Source organism: Argiope bruennichi, chromosome 9, assembly GCF_947563725.1.
Source record: "Argiope bruennichi chromosome 9, qqArgBrue1.1, whole genome shotgun sequence".
Taxonomy (NCBI): domain Eukaryota; kingdom Metazoa; phylum Arthropoda; class Arachnida; order Araneae; family Araneidae; genus Argiope; species Argiope bruennichi.
In genome coordinates this window covers 110,300,274-110,320,681 of record NC_079159.1, presented here as the reverse complement: position 1 = coordinate 110,320,681, position 20,408 = coordinate 110,300,274, and the positions used below count along the sequence as shown (strand labels likewise).

The following is a 20,408-nucleotide window of genomic DNA, read 5'->3' as shown; positions in this document are numbered from 1 at the left end:
TATTTGCAAAAGCAAACAACTGAATCTTTTGACGGATGAGTTTTGAATTTCATCACAACATTAAAAACAGACTCTATAACAAATCATATTTTAAAAAATTATACAGAAATAAAATTGTTATCATTTAGAAGGTTTTTTTTTTTTTTTTTCCAATTTTAAGACATTACAAAAAACATTTTTGTCATATAATAGTTTTGAAAGACATGAATATCAATTTCCTTAATTTTCATTTCTTTTACTTTTTACCCCCCCCCCCCCCTCAGACTGAATGGAGGTCTTAGTAATATGGCCAGACGACTTTTCTCTGGAGAATTTCAAATAATATTTTATAGCTTCAGGAATTAGCTGAGCGAAATTTGAATTAAACGTAATTATGAGTATAAAAATGATCAATGAAGAGTTTGAAAAATTCGTATGTAGACATTTAACTTTTGCCATTCTACAATAAGTATAATAAGAGTGATTTCTGTTCCATGTACGTCAGCGTTTTATGTATATAGATATTGTTAACTAGTTACCTTTGGACTTTTTTTGCACTCGAGAAGAAACTGATATTAATTTTTTAAATAAGCCAAATATTTAGTATAAGGAATAAACTAAGTAAGCCGGTTTTGATAATTCTTAAAACCAGATCAAATTTATGTGGAAATGAATTATCTATTTCTAAGCATGTTTTCCAAATAATAAAGCGAATAATAATTATATTAATTTTAGATACCTAAGAATGAAAAAAATAATAATAATAAATAAACGATAACAATGAAAGGTCGCAAATAAATGTGAAGAAGTTTTTAATGATCTTAGATTTAAAAAAAACACATACTTACTTATTTATGTACACAGTATGTTATAAAAATTTATGAATTTTTAATTTCGAAAAACGGAATTCAAATTATAAAAAAAAGAAGAATCTATAATTTTCTGTAATTTGTATTTTAATATATTAAGCGCCATTTTTTTTTCCAAATATATATAGTATATGTTATAAGTACAAATGCTGCGAACCTATATTCTTTTCTAAAAATAAAGCATTTTTTATAGTGATGTCAAACAATAAATTATAAACAATTGCATTGATGATTAAATAACGTTACAATCACTAATAATTTAAACATAACCTAATGTCTCCTTCACCATAAAGATAGAAAATGAATTTAGAGCACTAAATAAATCTCTTTGTTCTTCACATACCGTCTTTTGATACCAATTAATTCTCAAAGGATATTAATTATGTTTAATTTATACTCACTTATGCATAATTTGATGCTCATGAGTTCACTAGAAAATTAATTTTGAACATCAAATTGCAATAAACATTAAAGCCATGTTACCTTAATAGCCTATTCTGTTCATTGAGTATATGAACACTCCTAATGAAACTGAGTTCTATGGCATCATAGTACCATTAAAATCGTAACTGTTCGGATGATAATGAGAATATTGTTGAAAGTTGCACTCAAAAATATTCTTATATAAAAGGTCAAAATTCAGAAAAATTACAAAATAATTAGATCGATATCATTAGTAAAACAAATTTTTTTTAAGTGGTGGAAACATTATTTTTCAGCAATAGTATTTTTTGAAGTTATTGCAGAAAAAAAAAAGTATTTCGCATACTTTTTTGATGATGTCGTGTCCGCGTTACCACGAAAAGGGGGTGCAGTAGCTTCTGCGGGTAAAGACCCCTGAGCATCCGAGGGCAGAAGTCTGACTTCTAGCTCATATGAAGATAAAACTCACGCATTCGCTTGCACAACCCCTTTTTACAGGGGGGGGGGGTACATTCACACAGAGAACACAGATAAAGAACAACCATGCCCGAACCGGGATTCGAACCCGGGACGCCCAGATCACGGGGAAGATGCTCTACCCCTATGCAAGGACGCCGGCGCATAATTTATTAAATTTCTAATTAAAATTTCAAAAGTTTTACTCCGAGGTGCACATTCTCACTAAGTATTCCAAATTTATATAGTATATTAATTTTTCTGCAGTTTAAAAGCATTTCTTTGAATATAAATACAGGAAGGGAATTATAATTTTAGATTTTCATTTGCAAAAACTACTAGTCGTTTTTCGTGACCAGCCTGTGCTCCGGAAATATTAGTTGAGAAAAAATTCAATTAAATCTTTCATGCCAAACTTAATGTTACAGGCTTCTTCAACTAAGTATTTTTAAGCTTTACATTTAGTTAATTTAATTTTTTAATTCTATTTAAATTTATTTAATATTACTTTACATTTTGACTATTTTAAAAGCCTTAAGTAGTTTTCTGCATTGTTTCCCTAATTGCATGCATTGTTCTGCTACGTTTCCCTAATTTAAAATCCTTTTTCTAAAAATTTAAATAAATTTTTTATCATTTTAAATAGAAAGTCATTGAACTTCAGTTAGTTCAGTGATGGTAGGAGATAGTAGATTTGTGGTAACGTTCTTGTTACGTCGAAACACATTAATAAAAATGATAGAAAGAAAAATAATTCAATATTGAAGTTTCATATGTGCAATAGAATTTATTTTAGGATTTACGTGTTGTATCAGATAATTATTCAGTCTAGCATATTACCATAAGAAACAAAACTTCTAACTAAAACAGGAAAAACTGCAATACTTAAAAATGGAAGTTCTTAAAGAATTAAAAATTTTACTTAGAAATATGCTTTAAATAAAAACTTATTTTAAACAGAAAAATGATCTTCAAAGGTGGAAAAAAAAATCCAAGCTGGATAGTAGATTTGTGGTAACTATGTAAACGATTTGTTTTACTTACAGTACAGAAGCATTATTGTCAAATATACTTAAAAACATATCTAAAAATTATCAAAATTAGATAAAGAAATTTAAGAGCAACTAAAGTGATTTCTTTAAAAAGATAAATTATTGAATTTCAAGATGGTTGTAAAAATAATTTTTATGCTATATTATTTTCGAAAGTTAACGCAGAAAAACATCGAAATTTCACTTAGTTTTTTTATTAATTAAAATTATAATTGAAAATTCGAAAAAATTGCTCCAAGGCGCAAATTCCCACCTTCCAAAATATTTCTGTGACGAATCTGGTCGTTCAAAATCTGATAGTCTTTCCTGTATATTGCCAACATACACATACCATCATAACATCCTGATTATTTACTGATTACTCAGTAAAAAGGATGTATTGATTGGAATTTTAAGCAATAACACACAAATTAACTCACAATTCAAACTATCAGTAAATTAAAAATAAAAATTATTAGTTTAACTCAAAACACATATTTATATTCAAAAGTGAATAATACTACAAGTTCATTGTAATCAGAGTCACTTACATAAAATGACACGAACATATCTAATACATAAAATTTAAATACCTCTTTAAAAAAATTGTAACCTGGATATTCCTTCAACTTTCTTGAAATTTTTCGCCAAAGTGACTTGAAACTGAATTGAAATTAAACAAAAATAATATGCAAAACCTTTTTAAAATAATATCATTTATATGTTACAAGTTAGCCATATTCGGGAGAAAAGGTCGACAAATCAAACTGATGGCATTAACAATTGATAATGTAAATTAATTTTGCTTTCGCTATTAAAATTATTTAATTTCTTTGCAAGCCGAAAACGTTAAGTAAAGTGAAAAGAGGGGAAAATGTATTAATATCTGAATTAAATTCTGATACACAATCAAACTGATAATGTATTCAATATTTTATAGTTGAAGTTCATGAATTAGACTCACATAATTTAACTGTTAAGAAAATATTAAGCAGATTTATTTTTTAAATATGAAATTTAATAAAGTTTATTTTCAGAATGACTTCCTAAAAAATTTAATTAAAATTATTTTCAGAATGACTTTTTGAAAATACGAAATTTAATTACGATTATTTTCAAAATGATGTTTTTTAAATCTGAAATTAAATTAAGACCATTTCTTTTGGACAAGCATGAATTAAATTTGATTTCAATGATGCACATTATCTGGCTTATTATGAAGCAAATATTAGGCAAATTGTGTTATCCGATAAATAAAAAGCTAATGGATGCAGATGCTTTTATATCGAATCAAAAGAAATATGTTATGAAATGTATAACTAACTATATCCAGGAAATAAAAACGAAACACAGCAACCCCCTAAATCATTTATCCACATGAAAAAAGGAATATCGTGTCAAATATAATTCTTAAATATAAATTATCATATGCGAAAAATTATAGTGATACAAAAAAAAATAATATCCACAAGCTGTAAAATATCTAAAAATATTAAATTCTTGGCATTAAAAAATATATTTGACATGTTTAACGTCTTTTTAGCCATTAAAGTCAGCGGTGATTATAATGAATGGTTATTATAAGAATTATATTTGTTAGTTAATTAGGAATTACATATTTTATCAAGTTATATTGCAAAAATGAATTTCAATTAACAGCATTGGATATTTTAACTCTTAAAATAAGAATTGCGATTATCTAATGAAACGCACAAATAAAATATCTCTAGCTTTTGAAGACATGAAAATGCATTAACCAATTAATTTGCTTTCAATAATATCACATGGCCAATCCGAAGGTGGATTTCCGAATAGGTTTTAATCTCAAGGCTAAGGGGAACCGCATATACATTTTTGGAAAAATGTTATTAATTAGGAATCAAATAAATAATTTTGTAAAAAATACAATTTTTTAATAATAAAATATTTGGACTATAATGTGTGTACACATTGAACAATTAAAAACGTTAATTAAAGTATATTTAATGACTTGTTTATGTTTGTGGAATGTTAGTAATTTATTGATTTAAATATTACTTTCCACTTGGCAGATTCTGCAGTATAATTTCTTATATTATATTTTTTTGAACTTCTTTTATTACTTTACTAACCGCCTTTGGCGACCAGCCGGTTCGCCAATCTTAATGTTTAATATTAATTTAATAATATTTTAATAATTAAATAAAATTTTAATAATTAAATATATTATGCAATTCCTACTTAATAACTTCTTCATCAAAATATTTTAAAGTTCAAATTTTGATAGTCATATAATTCACTCAAAATATTATAAAGACCTTCAGTCATAACGTAATATATATCTCTCTAATTTTATGTTAGCTCCCGTAGAATTTATGCTTTAAATTCTATGGGAGCTAACAGAAAATTAGATACATATTATGCTATAACTGAAGGGAAATGATTAATCTGCAATTAATATAATAATATTTTTACTGAAACAAATTTTTTTTAATAATATGATTACTGAAAAACAGTTACTGAGCGTTTAAACTTTATGGGCACTGAAGAATATCTTTCTTAATTTATGTAATATCTCAGGAATTTATCAACAAAATTTTCTAATTCATCATGAGCAGATCGATTAATTAACAATGTTTAGTTTTGAATACATCAAACACTAAGAAAATAAACAGAATCGTTTAAAATAATCGGTCCGAAACAGGTTAAAAAAAACTACTTCAAAAATTATGTACTTAAAACTATAAGCATATACAAAAAATATATAACTAACATAAATATAATTTAATTACAAAAGCTTAAACCAACCTAAAAATAATTAAATCAAGTCCGCATCCGTTGATAATAGTTGTCAACAATCAGAACACAATGCTCATGCATGAATTTTCAACTCCAGTTATGGTAACGTAAATACGTGAATTTTTTTACGCCAGTTGTTGTAATGCTATGCAAATTAGAAATTTTTAATTTCCTTTATTCTGTTTTATTTTAATTCAAAAGTACTTCAGAATGAATCTGAAAGATCTATTAATTAACAATGTTTAATTTTAAACGCGTCAAACATTAAGAAAATGAACAGAATCGTTTGAAATAATCGGTCCAAAAATGTTAAGCCTATCCTCATTAGCGTGGGGGAAAAAACTGAAATGAAATGAAAAATTTTTTGGTGGAAAAGTTAGTTTTCAATTAATAATTAAAATTCTAATTAAAAATTCAAAAAAAGGGACCCCAGTTGCACATTCCCGACCTCCAAGGTATACATGTACCAAATTTGGAAGCTGTAGGTCAAACGGTCTGGTCTGTAGAGCGCAAACATACACACACACACACACATATTGAGCTTTATATACAGTGGCAGTCAAAAGTATTCGTACACTTAAATTACTAACTTCAAAAGTGAATAAAAATTGAAATTGCGCAAAAATTAATAGAAATTTTCAAAAAATCTTAATGTCGTTCAAGTTGTTGCATGAATGATTGGAATTTTTAAGAGGAAATTTTTAAATTTGGTCATAAAGAGCTTCTCGATAGAGTGAGAATTTGAATCTCACCACTAAACCTCGTGCTTCAAAAGTATTCGTACATCCACATTTCAAGTTGTAAAATAATAAAATTAAGACAATTTGTGCGCCAAATATCGTTTGTGGGAATATATTTGGCGAGATGTTATGTTATTCTTACTTTTACCGCGTTATCTGTTTCATTCTTATGTTTACTAGCTTTAAAACTAGCATTTTTTGTTGTTAATTATACAGCTTTAAGTTGAGATGGCTCGGAAGGGAAAAGAAACTTCTCTTGCTGAAAGAAAACTGATAATGAAACTACATAATAACTGTAACTCTTTAAAAAAGATATCACTTGCTATTGGAAGACTACGATCTACAGCTCAGAGTGTTATAGATCGACATTGCCAACGCAATACTGTTGAAAATATTCCACCAAGTGGACGCCCAAAAATACTCAGCAGTAAGCACAGACGTTTACTCGTAAGATTGATTAAGAAAAATCCAAAATTGAGTGCCCCGATAGTTAAAGCAGAACTCCTCAAACAGGGAATTTCGATCTCCGTAAATACTATACGCCACACTTTTAACAAATCGGGATTCCATGGTCGAAAATCTGGAAAAAAAATATTTTGTGTCTGAAGTTAATAGAAAGAAACGTATGTTTTTCGCCAAACAACATGTTAATAAAAATCCTGATTTTTTGAACAGGATTATATTCTCGGATGAGAGCAAGTTTAACTTGTTTGGATCTGATGGCAGACAAATAATGTGGCGCAAAAGAATGCAGAGCTACAACCAAAAAATTTGAGTGCGACAGTAAAGCATGGTGGTGGTAACATTCTAGTTTGGGGGAGCATGAGCGCACATGGAGTGGGTAAATTGCACATCATTGATGGAATTATGGATCACAAAAAGTGCATTGACATTCTAAAAAGTAATTTGAATTCTAGCGCTTCACAAATGGGTCTTCAAACTAACTACATATTTCAACAGGACAACGACCCTAAGCATACAGCTCGTAATGCTAAGCTCTGGGTATTATATAACACTCCCGAAAGATTCAACACACTTCCACAATCACCAGGCATGAATCCTATTGAGCATTTGTGGAGTATTTTAGACGACAAAATCAAAAATCGACAAGTAAAAAATAAAAATCAGCTGAAAACCGCCATATTGGAAGAATGGGCATCAATTACACCAGATATCACAAAGAAGTTAGTAGATTCAATGCCAAATCGAATGAAAGCAATAATTAAGGCGAAGGGGTATCCTTCTAAGAATTAAAATGTGATAAATTATATAATTTTAGGGACATTTCCTAAGTGTACGAATACTTTTGACACAAAAGTTTTGATAATTAATTTCTATTTTTTATATTTTTTTTTCTATAATTGTTTTAGAAGAAAAGTTTTTTTGATGAAATTGCTCAAAAATAAAGGATACAAGGCCTGGTATCTGTGTTTAATGGCGTAATATAATAAATAAAATACTATGAAGCGATGACCACTTCAAAATTCGGTGTACGAATACTTTTGACTGCCACTGTAAGTATAGATAATTTATCATAATTGTAAACAAAAAACAATTGTAAATAATTGTAAACAAAAAAAATTATTAATCGTAATCATAGTTATTTTTGAAGACCTTTTTTTCTTTACTTTTTTTTATGATATCCATATTATAAATATACTATATCCATATCTAATATATTTTTACAAAATTACTAAAATATGAAATAAACTAAAATGAATCATTAATATGTTAAGTACGTTAAAAATGGGCTAAAATGTAAAACTAAATTGACCGGTAATTAAAAAAGAGCTCTTATAATGTGTTCTGTCCCAAGCCAAAAAATGACCACCACTGGGCAAATCTAATTCTGAAAAAAAAAAAAAAAAAAAAAATTAAAGTGTTAAAAAAATATATACGAATATTAATTCCACTGATATGCAGAGTATGTAATTCATGTCCTGGAAAAAAATGCGCAGATACTAATAATTCATATTTGATCGTTTGAGAATTCATATTGGCTAGATTCGTATTGACTTTTTTCACGGAATTAAATTTTAGTTTAAAAGATTAATAATGTCAAGGAAAGGAAAATTAAAAGCTCTTTGGCTTCAGATAATTATTCTTTCATTTAATACTGATGAAATAACGCATGTAGAAGTCTTAGTATCGTTCTTAGTATCGAAATGACACTTCGAGTTTTTAATTTCGTTTTATTCCATCCCGGGAGGCATGATTTATGTACAAAAGGCGCGGACAAAATACGTCCGCTCAAGGCACAAGTACAGAAGTCAGCAAAAAAGGGGCAAGAGAGATTTTTTTTCCAGTGCTTATATACTATGAGATTATGATAGGGATTTCTTTACACATGTTAAATTAGGCAATGGAATCATAGGGATCTTTTAAATTGAATTCGCTTGGTTGAAAATTTTCTTTTCCTTTCACTTTTAGTGTAGGAATCGCTGCCTTTTTACAGAACTTTCTGTTGCCTAAATTAAATGGAAAAAGGGGATTAGGATCAGGAAATAAGAGAATTTTTTAGAATGAATTTAATATGGACTAAATTAAGCTGAAAGTTAGAAAATTAATTAAGTTTAAATTAGATTTTAAAATATCATTACATATACATATATATCGTATATTTCGTATAAACTGTCAAAGACCGTTTATTACCCTGTAAATGAAATTACGTTTGAAGATTTTACATTAGGAATTCTCTGTTAATGGGTATATATTTCGTGAGTAATCTATTTAATAACTGAACAGCTTATCTTTATTTTTTACTTTGCATATCTTATTCTCTTCTTTCTAGTAGTTCTTCATCTATCATGAATGCTTCAGATTCCGATCTAATACGGAGGGTTCCATAATTATGAAATACCCAATGGTTGAATCCTGACTAGACAGACTAGAGGCTGCTTAAGGCCTCGAGGCTGAGAAAAGGCCGCAAGTGACGTGTCTAGAATATAAATTCTGCTAAGAATAAACTATTAGGATATTATTGAATTTTTATCAAGTATAATTGGTCAGGTTTTTGCATATTTCATTACATTCATTTAGTTATTAGAAGCTTTATAAACACCGCACGTTGTTTCAATAATATTGAGTTTGAGTACAGACGTGGATGATGGGTAGTGTGGAGTCATAACAGTTAAATTAAAGTATATATATTCGCAAATTTAATAATGATAAACAAAAAAAAATGAATCTTTTACGCGTTCAAGTTGTAGTGAAACGAGTATAGTTTCAATCGATCATTTTATTAAAAGAGGAGCCTCATAATATGTACTGCCTTGGGCCGAAAAATGCCTAATTCGTTATTGGGTTCAACTTTAAAAACCTATAAATCGTAAAGGAATGAAGAAAGAAAGATGGCTTTCGCATAAAAATAATGGTAATAAAATCGTACCTTTTGTATATCAAAGTAGTAATCTGTTTAAAGCATGGTTTAAAATTTACACCAGCAGATGGTTTTGTTGTTGGTAGAGCTTGATATTAATAAGAAATATGTATTAGAAACGACCTACAAATTTTCGGTGTATTGGCCTTTATTTCAAAGCTTAACTGCCAGAAAAAGATTCGCAAGTTTTTTTTAATTACTTTTTTAAAGCAGAATGTAACTTTTCTGTTGTTATTTAGTTGTTTGCCATCAAAAAGCGTAATTAATGTTGAGAAAAGTCTGATTCCCCCTCTGGCAGCTACAATCTTGAAAGATGGATGATAATTGAATTTTTATAACACATTACTCAGACAAATTTAACTGTGACAGTGATAGTTAAATTTACAACGTTTCACTATCATCAAATTCTGATTCCTTCTTTTTTTTTATATCTTCAGTGATTAAATCTGAAAAAAACTGTTCCATGTTGTACAGCTAATGCAAATCAAGAAATAATGGATAATGAACATGAGGATAAAGAACTTATATTCCCTATTGAAGAGGATACAGCTGAAAGCCTGGTAGGTACTACATGAATTTAAACCATTCGCATGTATGGTAAAATGAAACAATGACAGCACACTGATAAAAAAGTAATATTTTACAATTTTTTCGATATTATCTGAACTTGTGCTTTGTTCTATTGATTAATATATGAAAATTTTGAAATACTATGAAATCAGTGGTTTCTGTTGAATACATTAGTTGATCATAACAATATTTGAAAAGACCGGATCTATAAATCTGAATCTTATTTTTTTTTTATTGGGTAAGTTCACAACCACGTGACTCACAATTACTAAATGACCTGCATCAATCAAATTTCAACGATTGTGCTTATTCCAAATTATCTGCTCTTGTAATGGTTAGAATCTGAAGCTTATTTATGTCGTTACGGAGATCTTCAAAGCTATTTTCTACTTCTCATTTTTTTAAAAAAAGTAGAATAATGAAATTTTGTGATTTTATTTCTTTTTCATAATTACTTGATAATTCTTGATTAATTCTCTAAATTAATTAATTCTTTCTTTTCAATTGATAAACATAAATTTCAACTATGTTTTAAATCATTTTAAAAGTATTTTAATACCCCTTCCAAGTAACATCAAACAGCAGAATTAATTGTTTACTCCTTTATATAACTCATTTGTTTAATCTGTATTGCAGTAGCGTTTTATTAGTTAATGTTAAACGTTTCTTAGAAACTTGGAATATTTTTTGATTTAATAATTAACATTTTATAATGTATAATTAAATATGCATAAATATACGTTTTGATAAATCCTAATTCCTAAACACCTGATATTTTTATGTTAAAAAGGGAAATTTTGTTGAATCAATTACAGAATGCATCAGAAAGCAAGAGAGAAAGGGACATAATTTTTCCATTTAATGAATTTATCACGAGATTCTGATATTTCTTTAACAATAACGACTAACACGTGTTAGCTCAGATCAGAAAATCTTAAGGTATCTTTTAAAAAAGGATCCATAGGTGTTAAAAATTTTTATCCCTTCACTCAACGGCATGGAAAGCAATAAAGTCAGCAATTTTTTAAATGCGTGATAGAAATAATTAAATGAAGAAAAATGGAATTTTGATCAGCAGATAATTGAGCATTTTAGAATGAACTTAACACGCGTTAATTTAAGATAAAAATTAGAAAATTAAGTAGGATTTAAATTAAATTAAGAGATACCATTAAATACAGAAATTATAATTTTTCTTTTTTGATAAAATGAATTTCTTCAATATATTTTAAATAAAAATATAAGTTTAATGATTTAGTATTTATAGCTATTAATTTATAATATGGGCCGATTAGTCACTTGCACTACCACATTAGAATTAAATTAACTTGAATGAAGTTTTTATTTACTTAGGAATGGTTACAAAATAAATTTTATTTTTGCTGTATTGAATAATTCTTTAATGAGAGATTTGATGGAAAAGAGTGTTTCCTCGTGAAATAAAGAAAATGGAATTAGTGAAAGAAAAGAATCTGCGCCACTATGTCGTAAAGAAAATATTCTTTACTTGAGGAAACGGAGAGAGTAACCTCACTCTCAATTTTCCCGTTTCATAGATAATCTAGCACATCCTTACTTGTTCATTCTGCTTTTCATCAATGCAGATGAGTTGGGACACTGTAAAGATAGAGATGGGAAACGCTCGAAGACCATATTTGTTAATAAGAATGAATGCTCACTCACCTCGACTACCAAGTAAAGTAACGCATTAAGGCGAGTTTTGTGATTTAAAATAAAATGACAAAAAAATGAAGCTGTGTTTTGAGCACCTTCCTTTCCATCGATTTGCGTCAAAATTTCACCCATTTTAAATTTTATTTATCGAAGTCATTGTGTTTTTAGTTATTGGTCTGCATATTTGAATGAGAAGTTACATGCAAAGATACAAACAGAAAACGGTCCATCTTTTCATAAATGTGATCTAAAATTTTATATAGAACTACATTCTGACGACATATCTGCATGTTAAGTTTCATCCATTTAACTCTTTAGAGTTTTTTTTTATTTATTATGTTCACACATTTATTAACACAATATTGCTCGATACTCTGAATATATCTTGTATTATTATTGCAATATTATTAAATATTTTGTGCTAATAGTTAGACGCTTCATTTGAACGGATTTCATCAAATTTCGATAGAATACAAATTTAGAGTAACCATTTACCAAATCTCGAGCTATCTTGATGCATTTTTCGTGTTCATAAATATAATTCCAAAATGTATCTTTTAAATACAGGATGGTATGATTGACGTGATAAAGATTAGATATTCATATAATGGCTGTTACGTGCAAAATATATTGTGTCAAAACAATTATTCAGATATACAACTCATATTCAGAGCCGAGGCTCGTCTACTCGTAAACGACGAGAAACCATCGAATGAATGTTTCGGAGGGGCACAAACTTGGTATAGGAGGATCATAAACCTGGTAATCCTGACATTCATTATGAGTATACAGTTTTGCAAATGTTACAATTTTTGGAAAATTTGACCGAAATATCTTTGAATATGATCCGTTATAAATTTTACATCTGACTAATGATTAGAATTAATTACTGCTTTTGAAATACGAGCAATTACCCTAATCTTGTGGAAACTACATTAATAATATTAAAATGAAATTAAACGCAAAATGAATTACGGTTGTGGCGAAAGCTTATCGTGTATTGTGGTCATGTTACTCGACTGCAAGCCACAAGGTTCTCTCCTCGTTCATCGCAAACCCGCTACATTGGTGACCTCGGACGATGAACCTTCGTACAGCTGTTGTGGCGCCATCTACCAGAAACCAAAGTCGTCAGATTCACTTGAAGCAGCAATACAAAGTCGTCAGGCTCATTTGACGCAGCAACACAAAGCCGTCAGACTCACTTGGAGCTACTCAAATGAGTACAGGCACATTAGACTCAACAGCTAATTCATCATCACTCAGCAGTCATATCGTTCGTCTCACCTACGACTCACTGGAGGGAGAGTCTGTGGTGAAAGATTATAAGCCAGTTAACAGCTACGATACACGGGCAATTGCTTTTGTATTATAGTCATGTTACTCGGCTGCGAACCGCAAGGTCCCAGGTTCTATCCTCGCTCATCGCAAACCCGCTACAAGGTTAATTGTGCTCATAGATTTAAATGTTATTGTATCACAATTTTTACTTTTGCAGGAATCTGGCTTATTTTCTCTCAGTCATTGCAATTCAAATGGGTGCAAATAAAATTTTTGTATTTCTTGCGTCGAATTCATTCACTATTTTAGCAAAGAATATTATTTCAAATGGAACTTTGAATAAAGTTATATATAAGATTTTGTAACGTTTTACCATATTTTTTTGCAAAGGAAATGAAGTAAAAAGTTTGAATACTCTGATCATGAACAGCTGTATTTCAAATCAGGAGTGAAAAAGTATTTTTATATATTATAATGTTTTGAAATCTTTAGGGAAAAGTTTCAATTTACAGTTTAGGACAAAAATATTATATGAATTAGGCGTAGAATTTAGTCTGCAGATGTTTGAAATTTGTCACTTGGATTTTTAAATTTTATAAAAAGAAGAATTACAGATAATAAGCAAATTGCAATGTATCTGTAATGTGATGTCGATTCTGCAAACTAAAACAAAACAAAATTTAAAGTAATGTAAATAATACCAAAGTTTTATCATAATCGTAACCGTGAAATAAGAAAAGATTGTTGATCGATGCGAATATGACTAGTGTGTAGGGTGTATCGTTTCCTGTCGTTTGTCTGTTTTATTTATTTGATTGTAAACAAATCTGCTTTTCACCATGCCTGGATTAATGAGTGTAGCAGAATTTGTTGCAGAAACAAGAGAAGACTATAATTCTCCAACAACATCTTCCTTTGTTTCGAAAATCCCCATGTGTCGCCAAACTATTAGTTCTCTGGAGGAGGTAGGACAAAAACAAACCAGAAGAAAAAAAAAAGGAACTTCTAAACTTTTATTAAACTTATTAGTTGATATGTTTTCCTGTAATTTAAAATATTACTTATCGCCCGGTGATAATTTTTATCCTTTTAAACCTCAAAATACATGAATTAAATTGTAAATAAATAATATTTATTTTGTTTACAATATCAAATTGCAGGAAGGTATTTTGATTTTTATGTCGACACTTTTAGTATTTTCGCTCTAACATATAAATATCTTTAAAAAAAATATATTATGTCTTTTCTATGTTTTTCAAAATTTCGGATGATTAATTATTTTAGAATTAGATTCATTTATATCGAAATAAAACGTTAGGATATCGTGTAGTTTGCAACAAGATCTTATATATTTTAAATTCTCAATCACATTAACTTAGTAGCTGTTTTTTTTTATAAAATGTCATTCGATTTAAACAGGTAATTTTAAATAATTTGGTGCTTTTAGATGAGATTACCATGCAGTAAATAATCTGTTAAAAGTTTTTATACACTTGCAAAGCTGCTTGTTTTAAATTTCTTGCAAGTTCAATGCAAATTGAATGAAAACTTTAATAATTAGTTTTTCTTATTGAGTGCATTTAAATTATGTTTGATTGTGTCAAGTTTTTTTTTTGTTTGTTTTTAATATAATAGGAAGGAAGGATATGAACAATAAATGATTTTATAATTTGAAAGTTTTTTTTTATTAATAATATTTGTCTTGTTGTATTTTAATTTTTTGAGGTTGATAGTTTTTATTGTAATTATTATTTAGCTTTTCATTTAGTTAAAAAAGTTTTCTTAGAAAGTTAATGAATCTTTTTTGAATATGTTAAATAAGAATTTTGATTTCCTAGATTAAAAATTGAAAGGAGATTGAACAAGATATATTGGTAACTTTTACTTTTTAACAAATGAGACATGAATGCCATACAAAAGAATTGAGCAAGAAAGTATAAAAACTACTTAACTAATTAAATTTTTTAATAATAATATTACTTGCTTTCTTATTATATTATTTTCCTTTGTTTTGTTAAAAGTAATTAGACTTTTTTTCAAATTTTTTTTAGATATTTTATAAAAAGATGTTTATATATTTTTCTTACTTATGAACAAAATTGAAATTAATTTTTAAATGTTGATTTTAATTATTTATTATTAATTTTAGAAGGCATATTTTAATGTAAGGATTATTTTTTCTATTTCTTGGAAAATTTATTAGCCAACATATTGACAAGTTTCTTTCCTAGTGTATTAAATAATGCTAATTTAAATTAATTATATATATTTTTTCTTTTGTATTGTGTAGACACTTGACTTTGACCGAGATGGCTTGACTAAAATGAAGAAAGCTGTCAAGGCCATTTTTAACAGTGGCAATGGTGAGATTTCCATTTTGAAAAATATATATGTAGTAATGAGGATTTTTTTTTTTTTTGCATTGCATATTAAGTTTTTTAAATAATGAACTTCAAAAAAATTATGATGGGAAAATGTACCTTATTTTTATTTTGCCAGTTTTGCCTCTGAAATATTTATTTGTATTCAACTATAAGTAGATGAATTTATTTAATGGTAGATCAATCTGTTACAAGAAATGTGTTTATACTAACATAGAAATTTCTTTATCATTTATCATTCACTTTTTTTTCTGCTATTAAGAGTATTGAATGTTTTTTGGCATTCTGCCAGCCAGAGTTCTGAAGCTCTTTTTAGTTCATGTCTACTTTTTAAAATTTTTTTCAAAGTATTAGAATGAAAGTGTCTGGTGACATATTTATCTATTATTATCAAATTAATATGTAATAGTTTTCACAAGATTGTAATAACTTTGTTCTTAGAAAAAATATGTTTTTTAGATGTATAGTTAATTATAAAAAATCATTAAAAACATAAGTTACTTATATTTTATTTATTATAAATACTTATATTTCACTTATTATAAATATTTCCATATTTATATTTTCAAATATGTTTTGAACTAAAATGACAGTGCATTTTTTTTCGTAATGTTTTGCTGACTGTTATGGAATGATAAGACTAATTTTTACTTGTCATCTTCAATAATAGCAGTAGCATTTCCATATGGAGATTCTAAGTATTAAATAAAAATGAACGGAATATTATACAAATACAGCCAATAGATCAGAAAATTGGTTAAATTTAGTTTGCTTTGACTGTATGATTAATAATTCCTATTATCTAATATGTTGAATTTACTTAAATGCATTTAAGAAAATAATTATCATGATTTCAAGCTTGGAAAAATTCTCTTTTTCATAAAATGAAAAATAATCTAACTATGAGCATCCCTACATATAAGTGACCTGAAATATTTTTTTCTGAATTAACTTTAATGCTGCTGTAAAAGAAATTCTTAATTTATTTGCTTTCAAACTTTTTTTTTTTTTTTTTTTTTTTACTTTTAACTCTATAAATTTTTTACCCTACCCCTTAACCTGCTTTTTCTCATACTTCCATTACTATTTATATCACTGTTAGCACTACTTAGAAACACCTTCAGTATGAAGTATTCCGTTCTTTTCTGTGTGTTGGGAAATTTCTTGATTTGAAGATTCTTCTTATGATTTTTGCAATCTTTTTCTTTTTAATATGAAGTATTTGTAATCTTTTTTTATATTAAAAATGTTTTTTTTTTATATATAAGTATCAGAATTTTCGCACATTATTGTTTTCTGTTTATAAAACTCAAATTACAAAAGTGAAAAATAAATGAAAAAGGAATGATAATTTTCAGTATGCAATTATGTTTTCAGCACATGTGGATAATGAAGTCTATTTATCCAAGGCATTAGATAGACTGGGAGCAAATGCCATGACAAAGGACCAAGAACCAGACATAGGTAATGTAGTGATGCAATTTGCTTTTCATTTAAATCATATAAGCTAGTTAAAAGTTCAGTGATATGAATATTGGTTTGAATTTGGCTTTTAGATTATCCATGATTGTTAAGCCCAAAACAATGTTGATGAAACTTCAATCAGATATGAGAAATAGTTGTTTAAACACTAAAAAGCAGGCTTTTTTTTTTTAAGTAAAAAGAAAAGTAATTCAGTAACTTTTAAATATAGAAATCTATTTTTAATTAAATAATTGTCTGTGTCTATCACTTCTGTCAATTTAAAAAAAAAAAAAAAATATTTTTCTGTTAGTATGCTTTTTTGTTAATTTTGCACCCTTTTTTGAAGAATTTGCATATCTACAATTAGAATACTTCACTATTTCACTGTCTGTAACCTGTAATTTTTACCTGTAATGTATTGAAAACTTTTTAAAGATATTTTAGAATTAAGTTGCTATTAGATTGTGCATACTTGTTCATAAAATTTAAATTTTTTTTTTTTCCTCCTTTTATTTTTTAACATATAACATTAATAACATAACATTTTGTGGCACATTTTTTTTGGTTTGTTTTTTGTTTTTTTGTTTTAAATGCTTGTTCAAGTAATTTGACTAACTCAATCAAATTATTTTCACGCTGTCTTTCTTCGTGAATTTCCTCTTTTTCTCACCATCTTTCTACATAAATTTTTCTTTTCTCTCCTCGATTACAGTATTTTATTAATCTTTTATGTATTCGGAATCATTTTTATAAATGTCGCATTTTTTATTAGTGTTTTAAGTGTTGATATAGTGACAGATTTCGGCACCTCAACGTTTCATTCCTGGGCCAAATTAAAAAGGTCATATTTCTTTGCTTTGTTAAACAAGCCATGCTAAGAATTAAAAAGTTCCTATCTTTGTATTGTCTTCTTGACCCCCAACACGATCCTTCTAAACAGTAATCCAATTTTTGAAGATGATTTTCTTCGAGCTGTGGCACCCATTGCCATTTGTTCCAACCGATTAGTTTTGGCTTCAATCCTAGGCTGAACCCCCAAGTTGTGAGAGCAGATGTGACCATCCTCTGAAAGAACTCACTACTCTAGAGTTAAATATAGACTCTATTGTACATATTTACAGTTTTAGTACATATTGCAGTGTGGGCACCTCATCGTGCTACCACAGTTCACAGCCATTCAATCGAATCAGTCCAGGATCCGCTCTCTAGTCTCATTCCATATTCACTAGAGTTAGTGTTAACCCTGCCGCCATTTGCATCATCTCATGGAGACTATCAAAACCGCTTCTACATAAATTAATGCTAAAAAAGTGAGGACTGAATATGTTAATTTTTTCTGACTAGTACCCTCTGAGGGGAATGAAAGAAATTGACCACTTTTCTATTATAAATGGTAATGGCTCATGAACTTTATTTCATTAAATTATACTGTATATTTTATTCAAAACTATACAGAAGTTACTCAGAATTATTAACATCCTAATAAGCTTTATTAAATCTAATATTCCCTAATAATAGGAAGTACTGATTGATTTAATAACTTGTTTGTTTTGTTGAAATATTTTTTCATCCATATGCATTTTTACGCATTATTTGAAATTTAACTTGGAGTAACATCGAATGATTGATATTAGTAAAGATTTTCTGAAAAACTTTTTGAGAAAATTTTTTTATTTGTGTGTTAGCTGTCTGCCATCAACTAATTATCAAAGAACACATACTAATTAGCTATTTTTAACTAATGGCTTAGGATTAGTTCCAAAATTGGCCAATGGCATGTAGTTGATACACAAGTAATGAGTGTTTAATAATAATATATGTTTTTGCTTTATAATGATAAAGCTTTTATAAACTTCTTCTTTTTACAGAGATGTATAACATACAGTTACTCGGTGTTTTTTAGGCTAATTTATTTCAGTTTCATTCTAAAAGTTTATTATGAATTTTTTTTTTTTTTTTTTTTTTTACTTGTAAAGAATTTTTAATGATGTGTGAATTATGCTATTGAAATATAAATGGAACTTAATTTTGTTTGGCTTATGAACTAAATATTGCCAAATATAATTTTTAATTAAGCTCCAATTAATTGGAAGTGTTTAAGAATTATCAACATATCTAAGAAGATAACATTGTTGATTAAATGTAGATGTAAAATTCGGTGACATAAAATTTTCATTTTTATGCTTATGACCAGTTTTTGTTTTATGAATATTGTTGCTTAAAATTGTATTAGTTCATAGCAGTTGTAGGTTTTTATGCCAATTTTTTGATGGAGCAATCTTTTTTTTAAATAAAGAAACAAATATATAGTATATGGAATTATGTTTTTATTTATCTTTTTAGGAGAAATTTCCTTTTTATTATTATTATCATTATTATTATTATTATTATTTTTTTTTTGATATTTAAAGTTTGGTTTTCATCTATACAGGTGCTGCATTTATAAAGTTTTCTATAGTTACAAAAGAGCTCTCTGCACTTATGAAAACACTTGTAAGTACTTGTATAATTTATTCTTCTTAATAAAATGGGATTTCTTATTTCTTTATTTTACATAAACTGTTTTTCTTTTCCATAGATGCAAAACTTAAACAATATAATAATGTTCCCATTAGACAATTTGTTAAAAGGTGATTTGAAAGGTGTTAAAGGCGTAAGTATTGATGCATGTACATTTTGATTTTTCTAAAATTATTTTATATTTAGAGTTGAAACTGTAATAAATCTTAAACTCTTTATCTTTCATAAATAAATAACAACATTTGTCTTTTTCTTGATTAAAAGTAGATTGATTATTCTAGTAATACTATATATTTTTACATATATTAAAAAAAATACACTCATGCAAAACAAAAACCACACTATTGACTTCTTAAAAACAGAAATTAAAGATGACCCTACACTGTGCTTAAAACTCTGTATATCTGTTATGTATAAATTATAAAGAAAAAATGATTTAATTGTGGTAATAGACTTTCTGACAGTATCAAAAAGAAGCCACCAAATATGCAATTCTTTATACTCATTTTTTAGTCATGTGTTAGTAAGCATTCTTGTTAAATTGGATATAAACAGTTACTCAGGAGGAAATGCTAATAATTTTTCTTAATATATTATATTTTTACTCTATTATTACACTTGATGACACAAATACACAAAGTTCTCCCTAATTTACTCTCCTCTTTCCATTATTTAGACTTAATTATGAAGTTCCAATCATACTAGTATTATTCCCTTAAACCAATTATTCCAGTGATAAACTGAAACCAAAACTAAAATGAAAAGAGAACAAGAGAAGAATTTCTACTATTTGGGACATCTAATTTCATATATTTTGAAAAAAATTTTTAGAATTATTTGCTTAATGTTATTTTTTATATCAA

At 27.6% G+C, this 20,408-nt stretch overlaps 1 protein-coding gene across 3 annotated transcripts in view; it reads left to right on the top strand.

The window, feature by feature from the left end:
• Nucleotides 1-20,408, top strand: part of LOC129983822 (arfGAP with SH3 domain, ANK repeat and PH domain-containing protein-like) — a 61,305-nt gene that overhangs the window by 1,447 nt on the left and 39,450 nt on the right. For 2 of the 3 annotated variants that reach the window (XM_056093471.1, XM_056093469.1), the window contains exons 1-5: nucleotides 13,921-14,145; nucleotides 15,471-15,543; nucleotides 16,939-17,025; nucleotides 19,457-19,518; nucleotides 19,604-19,678. In XM_056093471.1, the coding sequence (XP_055949446.1) occupies nucleotides 14,020-14,145; nucleotides 15,471-15,543; nucleotides 16,939-17,025; nucleotides 19,457-19,518; nucleotides 19,604-19,678 (423 nt within the window). In that variant the 5' untranslated portion in view covers nucleotides 13,921-14,019. Of the gene's footprint in view, nucleotides 1-10,092; nucleotides 10,216-13,920; nucleotides 14,146-15,470; nucleotides 15,544-16,938; nucleotides 17,026-19,456; nucleotides 19,519-19,603; nucleotides 19,679-20,408 lie in introns of those variants that run through there. The other variant, XM_056093470.1, reaches the window with a different exon arrangement.